At 43.7% G+C, this 9,308-nt stretch overlaps 1 protein-coding gene across 2 annotated transcripts; it reads left to right on the forward strand.

Moving 5' to 3' along the window:
* The first annotated feature begins 253 nt into the window (after nucleotides 1-253).
* LOC123096157 (B3 domain-containing protein Os03g0619600) lies at nucleotides 254-2,512 on the forward strand. 2 transcript variants are annotated; one of them, XM_044517783.1, is made up of 5 exons: nucleotides 254-387; nucleotides 845-965; nucleotides 1,038-1,488; nucleotides 1,589-1,809; nucleotides 1,993-2,512. In XM_044517783.1, the coding sequence occupies exons 2-5, from the start codon at nucleotides 864-866 to the stop codon at nucleotides 2,248-2,250; spliced, it is 1,032 nt and encodes a 343-aa protein (XP_044373718.1). In that variant the 5' UTR covers nucleotides 254-387; nucleotides 845-863; the 3' UTR covers nucleotides 2,251-2,512. The 2 variants fall into 2 exon arrangements, with proteins under 2 accessions (XP_044373718.1, XP_044373717.1); XM_044517782.1 differs by lacking the exon at nucleotides 254-387 and having other exon boundaries at nucleotides 413-965.
* The last annotated feature ends 6,796 nt before the right edge of the window (nucleotides 2,513-9,308 follow it).

Below are 9,308 nucleotides of genomic sequence, written 5' to 3' on the forward strand. Positions count from 1 at the left end.
AAAAAGAATAGTTGTCTTTGCTCTAAAATCAGAAACAAGACTTCTATGGATTTGACTTTTTTTCCTAAGGCAAAATCCAACACCCTACTCTCATCGGCCGAAGTGCCGAACCGGTGGTGCCAACTTTCTTTTTGCAATCTTTTTGACCAAAAAACCTCCCGCTTATACAAGACGGGCCTACAAGTCTATGACCGAACTGATACAGTGCGAGCCTAGGGCCGTAGAGTCCCATCCCATCAGAGCAGAATGAGAGGGCAAATCAAGGCATCCTACAGGCGTTCCGTTCGGTGGCTCCCCTTTGCTTCTTCTCTCCCTCCTCCGCTCTTCAAGTTCCAGCAACACTTCAGCGTTGTGAGCATTGAGTACTCCCTTCCGGCCTGCATTGCAGTAAGTCCTTCGCTGTTCTGTGCTGCCTAGCCTTTTGTGTATCTCTTTCCCTGTGCATTCTGCTTCTTTTCCTCCAGTCCTTTTGTTGGGCTCAGCAAGATCTGCTGCCGCTTAGACAAAGGAAACTTTCAGAAATTCCCACACGGAGAAGCTATACAGGTTTCTTTCTTGTTGGAGATCTGGTAACTTGATGATGGATGCGTGCAGGGGCTAAGCATTTAGGCGCTTGTATTTTGCTTGAGCTCTGGCTGTGGCTGGTCCTTCCCGCCAGAAACTCTCTGTACTCTCTGTACTCTGTTTCTTGATTCTATCTTGATATACCACAAGCAGTCCTCATGCATGATTCGGAAAAGAAAAATTGATGAGTAGTGGCAGTCTAATACGAAGTGCTGCAGATGATAGCAAGATTTTCTTTCGCTGCCAGTGCCAGCCATGATCTATGTTTTTCTGCTTACAGGACATTAGTAGGCGGCGAGATGAGAAAGTCCTGTGTGTGCTGCAAGAGATACTGGACTCATTTGCATGGAAAGGTCAAGTGTTTCGTCGCGCCCATGGACAGAAACTCTAGGCATAGCATGGTAAGATCATTGAACCAGTAGCGATAAGACATGTTTTAAGCTAAAACTAGTAACCATTAATTTTTTTGGCAGATCATACCAGAGAGCTTTGTGAACTATTTCGGGTGGAAGCTATCAGGAACCATTGAACTAGAAGCCCCCAATGGTAATGTGTACGATGTTCGAGTTACTGAGCGTAGGAATAAAACATTTCTCAGATCTGGGTGGGAGGCGTTTGTCGACGCCAATTATATAGTAGAAACCGACTCGTTGATGTTCCGATACCGTGGAAATTGTCGCTTCAATGTTTTGGTCTTTCATTCTAGTGGTTGTGAGAAAGTGGTGTCATGTGCTCGCATGCTGACCAATATTAGTGATCAAGAACCAAGCACAAATTCTAGAGACATTTCAACCAGTTTCAGCGATGGTAATACTCATTCGTCAGCTAGAGGACGATCAGATGATTGCCAGAGTGGAAGCTCAGGCCACCGTAGAAAACGACCAAAGAAAGATGCAATATCCTCACCTTCGGAGGATTCGTCAGGTTAACTATACAGTTGACTTGTAACTATTGATCACATCATATGGTACCATTTTACTGCAGTAACGCAGTTACCCACCCTTACTTTTGAACTATTTCACAGGAGAAGACAGTCCATATGAGCACGAGTCATCTAAATCGGAAGATACTAAACGTATTGGAATAACACCCGAGCATGATGATACAGACCCATACATGATGTCACTGGGTGCCCGTCTAACGCAAGGGCAGAAGAAGAAAGTTCTGGAGAAAGTTGGAGCCATTGCATCAGATCTGCACATCTACGTCGCAGTCATGAACAAGACCAATGTCCGACGCTCCCTAGTAAGTCTTGTCTAGAATAATATTCTTCTGATTTTCAGTTGATAGTTACTTGTTTTGAGAGAAATCAGTCCATATAAGCAACTATGCTACTACCACCCATAGTTGTTTCAGCAACAGTCCATAGTTGCGGGTTTGCATTTTATTCTAATATGTTATGTATTCTGCGTGTATATGAACAAACAGACCTTTGCCACAAAATACTGTGACACGTACCTTCGGAAGGGGAGCCGGAGTTTGGTGTTTCAGGCAGAGGGGAAGATCCAGCAATGGCATGGTGGGTTGCACGTCACCGATCGTGCCCTGAGGATACGTGGAGGCTGGACTTCTTTTGCCAGAGACAACAACCTGCGGGAGGGGGACATCTGCCTCTTCGAGCTGATGAAAAACAAGGTGGGACTGAAGAAGATGATGGTCTATATCATTCGCCGTGAGCGTTGCTAGGTTAGTTTCACGCTCTTGACAAGAGGCAGAGAGGTCTCTGCTCTTTGTGCTGCCATTTTGTATGTTGCTTGTAATGGAGCTCTTTGCTGCTTTTGTGATCTGGAAGTAGAACTGTGGGCATGGCCAGTCTGTGGAGTAAGAAACCTATATCTGTAGTAGCTTAGTTTCAAACAGACCGTGATTTCTTACTTTCCCTGGCAGCCTTATTTTGTGGCATGAAGTTTAAACGAGTAGTTGTGTTGACCAAGTTTGTTTGAGGAAGCCACTTGATTGTTTGTATCCTCTGAAGTTTAATGAACTCATGATGCCTAGTTTCTTAGTTCACTTGTTTACTTCCCTAGGGTTGATGCAAATTCATTGCATATTAGAATGTACTCACTACGGTAAATCCAACCATAAAGAATGTCCAGGAATTAGTGAGAAAACGTTCAAGATGGTGGGAAAATTCATTTGAATGGGTGGATCTTGCCTTCACTAGCTTCTGGTTTTTCTGGCCTAAACATATACAGCATCAAAATCGGCTATGAGAGCTGTGGCATAATAGGATTATGAAACAATTAATGTGCCTGAAGAATAAATACGTAATTTTGTTTTATACTGTTTTAATCAGTTTCAACTATATTAGGGTCAGACACCATTATTTTGAAATTTTAATATTCGCAATCTTAACAAGCCCAAAACCAATTGGGCTGTTAGGTTTGTTCACGTAGAAACCTTTCAGTTTTTTTTATCTCAATGGTTAAATTTCCAAAAGTCTTGAATTCCTTTTTTCACCATTGAGTGGTTTGAACATTTTCAAGTTTCAAAACAAATCACCAATGAGTGGTTTGAATAATTTCAAGTTCCAGTTTATTTTATACAGAATATCTCGCTTTTTTTGTATTTCCATGGTTTAGAAAAATCTTGTTCAGAAAATTTCATGGTCTTCACTTCTCATTTTCCCCATGGTTTATTGTACTGTTTTGCATGGTTCGTTTGTTTCTCGCAAAAAAATCAACTTTGCATTTCAACATCGGTACATGGTTTGAGTATTTGAAAAACTAACTTCCCTGATTTTGACCTTTAACACCCGTTCAATGAATAACACGATGACGATTTCATTTTTGCATCACCATGGATTCCTTCAATTTGGTTGGATCATGCAATGTCGTCACTCTTCCATGATTGCCCAAGGTTATCTAATCCGCGGGAGGTGTTGGTGCTAGGGATGGTGAATTGGTGACATCAACGAATTGGCAAGCTTTATCGTACACTTCTTGTTTGCTAAAATTTTGGGTTCTGTGATCGGTAGCAACACAAACGATACGCAAAATGGAAAAGGTTGTATTCAATATGATTGAAATAAGCTAGGGAGAACGTTCACCTGCAATCTCATATGTGCACGTAGGATCAAACCGCTCTAATCATTTAATCAGCGTTTCTCAAAACATTCAGCACAATGGTGACGGTTTAAAAAAATGTGGTGGTTTTTTGAATTAGGGTCTCCAATTGTGGTGGTTTTTTGCAATTTACGAGAGAGGCGCGACCGAAAGGATTTTTTGCTGAGAGTTGTCTTATGTGTAATGAACCAGAGAGAGAGGGGATGGAGAGTTGGTAGGTGAAGAAGAGGGAGCAAGTGAGAGGAGGGGATCAGAGAGATGAGGAAGAGACCGAATCAGCTTTCTTTCCAAGTCATGCCTTTCCTAGCCGCTTACAAGAGCTCAAGTACACGCCCATTATATTGGGCCCAACACGATTACAAGGCCCATAGCCCAATTCAGCCCAATAGTGGCCTTGCACTTCAGTGCATCACTGTCACGCTGCATCTGATTCAATTAACTGAACTTGAGGAGCAGGCGTGACATTTGCCCCCTCTTGAGCGGCAGCATCGTCCTAGATGACGACGTCAAGGTAGCGGAGGCGTAGAACGTCTTGGTCCTCCCAAGTGGTTGCGTCCGTTGGTAGGGTGGACCACTGGATTCGGAGATGAACGACGCCCGCAGATCCTTTCTTCACCAAGAGGCACTCCAGGATGGCAATGGGGCTGAACTGCAGAGCTGTGAGGTCCGGAATCTTGGGGAGCTCGGAGAAGACTGGGGAGTAGTTGGGGGTGAACGGCTTCAGCTGCGACACGTGGAAGACTGGGTGGGTTCGGATGTCCGGCGGTAGCACCAGGCGATAGGCGAGGGTGCCGACGCGCTCGCTGATGGTGAATAGCCCGAAGTACTTGTACGCCAGCTTGCGGCAAGGACTACTGGCGACAGAGACTTGAATGTATGGCTAGAGATTGAGGAGAACTTGCTCACTGATGGCGAAGGGCGCGCACGAAGCGATGCTTGTCCGCTTGAAGCGATCTTGAGCGCCGGCGAGCCATGGACACAGTAGCTCGGTGTGGGTCGTCCAGTCGAGGACACCGGTCGTTGCATTGGGCGATAACTTGTTGCTGAAGGTGGGGAGCTCTCCTAGATTGGGCTCCCTGCCATAGAGAGCCTTGGACGGCGAAGAATTGTAGAGAAGAATGGTGTGTCGAATTGTACCAGAATTCCACGGCGGCGAGCCATTTGCGCCATTGTTTGGGCGGTCGTGGACGGCGCACCGAAGGTACATCTCATGGCATTGGTTGACGCGCTCGCTCTGATCATCAGTTTGGGGGTGGTACGTGTTGGGAAACGTAGTAGAAAACAAAAAAATCGCGCCTACGATCACCCAGGATCAATATAAAGATGCATAACGTATTGGAATCATGATCGTTACCTTCACCGAGTTGTAGCGGAAGAAAAACGTGTTGGTGTAGATCGTACTTGGAGTCCCTTGAACCGTCGATGAACGATCCCTTGTACCTCCCATGAACATCCCCTCGAACCGAAGACCGAAAGCACGTCCCCTCTATTTGGTTGCAAGCGTGCAGCCTTCACGATCCGGCAACGCTTCACTGTCCAGAGCTAATCGTCGCCGGAGATTAGAGAGAGGAGGTTAGAACCACACTGGACTTCATTATGAGGACAAGAGGATTAGCCACGCTCTAATTAGTCAACCAGTACCAACTAGAACGTGAACTAGAAGACCTATAGGAGGCTCCAAAAACTGTGTATCCAATAGAGCAAAACCCCTAGTATACATAGGTTGGAGGAGGAGGAGAGGGCAGCCACCAAGGGGGAAAGTCCCCCCTTGGGGCGCTGGCCATGGGGAGGGAGTCCTACTCCCTCCCCTTGTCCAATTTGTCCCCCCACAAGGAAAGGGGGGCGCCTTCCTACTTGGGCCATCCTTTCACCTATTGGTATTAGGAAGCCATACAATTGTTTGTATCCTCTGAAGTTCAATGAATTCGTGATGCCTAGTTTATTAGTTCACGTGTGTACTTCCCTGGGGTTGATGCAAATTCAGTGCATATCAGAATGTACTCACTGCTGTAAATCCAACCACAAAGAATATCCAGGAATTAGCGAGACAACATTCAAGAAAGACCGAGTGAAAGATGGCGGGACAATTCATTTGAATGGCTGGATCTTGTCTTCACTAGCTTCTGTTTTCTTCTTTCCTTTTTGGCCTAAACATATACAACATCAAATCGGCATGAGAGCTGTAACATAATAGGCTTATGAAACTATTAATGTACCTGAAGAATAGTTTTTTGAACATTGGTTCGTTTGTTTCTCACAGAAAAAACCCACTTTGGATTTCAACATCAGCACATGGTTTGAGTATTTTTAAAACTCACCCCGATATTTGTAAATTTTCACCTTTCACACCTGGTCCATGAGTAAAACGCCAACGACTTTAAATCTACATCACCACGGATGCCTTCAATTTGATTGCATAATGCAATGTCGTCACTCTTCCATAATTGGCCTAGGTTATCTAATCCGTGGGAGGTGTTGGTGCTAGGGATGGTGAATTGGTGACATCAACGAAGTGGCAAGCTTATCATACACTTTTTGTTTGCTAGATTTTGTGTTGTTGTGATGGTTGGCAGCACAAACGAGACACAAAAGAAAATTAAAAACGCCGTATTTAATATATTTAAAATAAGTTAAAGAAAACGTTCACCTGCAATCTCATATGTGTGTGTAGGATCACAAGATAACCAATAGGCATTGGTATGAATAGTAAATAAAATTTAATTTGTATGAAATAATAGGTCGGACGTCCATATGGCACCTCAAACAAATGCCATCACACTGCAGGATACAATGTCCAACTTCAAACCCTTTGATTCATGGGGCTGTCATTGTTATTAAGGCAAAACCGGACCAACACAACAACGTTTTGTGACTATGTCATTCCCAAGGATTTGCACCGGTCACCTCACTTCACTGTATTGTCCTTTCATGGTATTCCTTTCATGCCTCCTTGTCAATTTCACCATTGTGTCGATCATTGAAGCGTAGGATATTAACGGGTCTCTCCTAGATCAAGGAGAGACAAAAGACTAAATCATAGTACCAACATGTACGTCATATTATGGATCCCATCAGTAAAGCGTATGCGGCTTGCGAGGCTATGCCTCCACCTTTAGCCCGAGGAGACTACTCGTTTATCATAAGCGCCATAAATACAAGAGCCATTGCAGAATGGTGAAAGTGCATCTAATACCCTTGGTGGATTTGAGTAATGAGACTAATACTTTCAGTATTTTATCTCGGGAAAATTTTGTTAGATTGCAACAAAAGAAATGAAAGGTGAACCCCATAAAATTATCATGAAGACAAGTGTTGGCAATGCCAAAGATTCTCCATTTTCATCTTAGTGATCCAAGATCACATTGATTCCATAGGCATGCCGATACTATCATAAGGGTATGAGTATGTTGTGTGAGTTTCTTTCTCTCAGTGTTTAAAAACCAACTCCAAAAGCCTTCATTTTCTCCACTAAATATCCAATTTCCACACCTCACAGTTGCCTAGCTCTTCCAGTTGGAACTGCGAAGCAGGTCATATCCAGATGTAGCCATTGCAAACCCTAGCCATTTGGAGCCGCCAATTCCTACACTTAGAACCACCAAAGCGTGTGGCCAACCTTCTATTTCCCTCTCAAAATTTTCGACCCCCCCTTTAAATTTCTGGAAGCGGTTACAGAGAGAGTGTCGTAGTTGCGGTAGTAATCTCAGAGCCTCCAAATGCTATCCCTTCGGAGAGTCCGAGTTATTTGAAAGTTGCCACCTTTTGTACAAGCTGAAGCCTCTGAGTAGATCACTTCGGAGCTTCCGAACTGTGTTAAAGTGTTTGTAATGGTTAGATCCTGGTCCAGTCTTTATATAACCCTACCTATCCACCACCTATCCCATCAGTTCACTCAAAGCAAACCCCACTAATACCCTATGTTCTTAGAGGGAACTCCACCTCCTTGTGCTAATTTCAAAGGGCTTTCTACTCCGACTATCCAAGCCAATTTTTAGACCTAATCCCTCTTTCCTTTCCACTCCTGCTTCTCCAATCCAAAAGTCAAATCTTGAGAGATTTTGAGTGTTTGGGAAATTATCTGTTGAAGTGCAAGAGCAAGGGATTCATCACCTAGCAGCTTCAAGTTTGTGAAGAAACCAATAAGTTTGTAAGGGCCCGAGATTTCCTACTTCATGAAGATCTAAGCCGAGTGAGGCTATTCATTCATGGGCGTCAGACATGGTTGCATAGATTGGTTTCTCCTTTGTAGACCCTTCGTGGGTGTGTTTCCTCGTGGCATTGTTCCTTAGTACTCCCTCCGTCTGAAAAAGCTTGTCCCTCAAATGGATGTATCTAGCACCAAGTTAGTGCTAGATACATCCATTTGAGGAACAAGCTTGAGACAAGCTTCTTCGGACGGAGGGAGTAGAATTGAAAATCGGGATCCTTGTGATCTTAGATCCTTCATGGATCGATGGCTCCATTAACTTGGAGTAGGATAGCGCCAACTGTATGAACCATGGGAAAAAGCTTCACCGAGCCACCATGTATTTGCATATATCCAACTCTATTCTTACTATACACTCTTGCATGTCTTTAATTTCCACATCCTATACTCTTGTAGACTTGCATGTGTAGGTTGCTTGATAGACAATGAATCCTTGATAAGTTGAATTTGGTTTTGGCTTTACCGCCTAGGAGAGTATGGTGCCTAATGAAGGAAACTATCACCATAGAGGTCCTTACTTTAATGGTTCTAACTTTGGTAGTTGAACATACAAAATGAGAATGCATATTCTTGGTCATAATCCCATCGTTTGGATTGTTGCTCATGTTGGCTTGCAAGGTGATTTATTTCAAGGTAGAAAGTTCTGGATTGTGAACCTACCGCCGAAGAAGTGAAGATGCTTCAACACGATTCTCAAGCATGTGATATTATCTTCAATGCTTTATGCCCTGGAGAACTCCAATATTAGCCATTTTGATAGTGCAAAATTTTTTGGGGACACTTTGGTGGAAATGCATGGAGGTATCGAGTCCCTGAAAGAGTCCAGCTTGATGTTCTACAAGGTTAGCTTGATAAGTTTGGTGAAGCAGCCACCGAGATGTACTCTAGGCTAGCATTCATCAACAATGAGATGGCCAACCACTACTGCAGTATGCTGCTAATGTGACACTACAATCAGAGACCCTTCGATGAAACTGCGTGTGATGCATTAATCGTAAACGATGATGTAATAAAATCGTGAAAAAAGATACAAAATGTTTGTGATGGCGGACACATCGAACACGATTCAGATTATCGTTGCCTGTGCGATGCGTGGCATACAGTTCACTCGAATGAACTGTTTGCGATGAGCATAATAGCAGAAACGGTCACACAGATGAAGGTGTGTGAGCATACAGTTTACTCGGATTAATTGTTTGTGATTAGGAAACACAACATAAACGGGAATCCGGATCAAGGTGTGTGCGATATATGACATATAGTTCACTCGGATGAACTGTTTTTGATGAGCCAACACAACATAAACGGTTCAACTTAGCAAGACATGTGTGATACGCGGCAAACAGGCTAGTAATCAGAAATGTGTGAGAAGACCGATAACAACACAGACAATTCCTTTTAACAAGTCATGTGTGTTGTGGGCAAACGCTTGCTGCTATAAAATTGTGAGCGATTGATGAAATCATCACCGA

Source organism: Triticum aestivum, chromosome 4D, assembly GCF_018294505.1.
Source record: "Triticum aestivum cultivar Chinese Spring chromosome 4D, IWGSC CS RefSeq v2.1, whole genome shotgun sequence".
In the NCBI taxonomy this organism is placed as follows: domain Eukaryota; kingdom Viridiplantae; phylum Streptophyta; class Magnoliopsida; order Poales; family Poaceae; genus Triticum; species Triticum aestivum.

What these genes read in the sequence shown, in the direction of transcription:
- LOC123096157 (XM_044517782.1), top strand. Translation starts at nt 783, where the DNA reads ATGATAGCAAGATTTTCTTTCGCTGCCAGTGCCAGCCATGATCTATGT. An exon ending in GAAACTCTAGGCATAGCATG is followed by an intron (nt 966 to 1,037) that starts GTAAGATCATTG and finishes TTTTTTTGGCAG; the next exon opens with ATCATACCAGAGAGCTTTGT. An exon ending in ACCTTCGGAGGATTCGTCAG is followed by an intron (nt 1,489 to 1,588) that starts GTTAACTATACA and finishes ACTATTTCACAG; the next exon opens with GAGAAGACAGTCCATATGAG.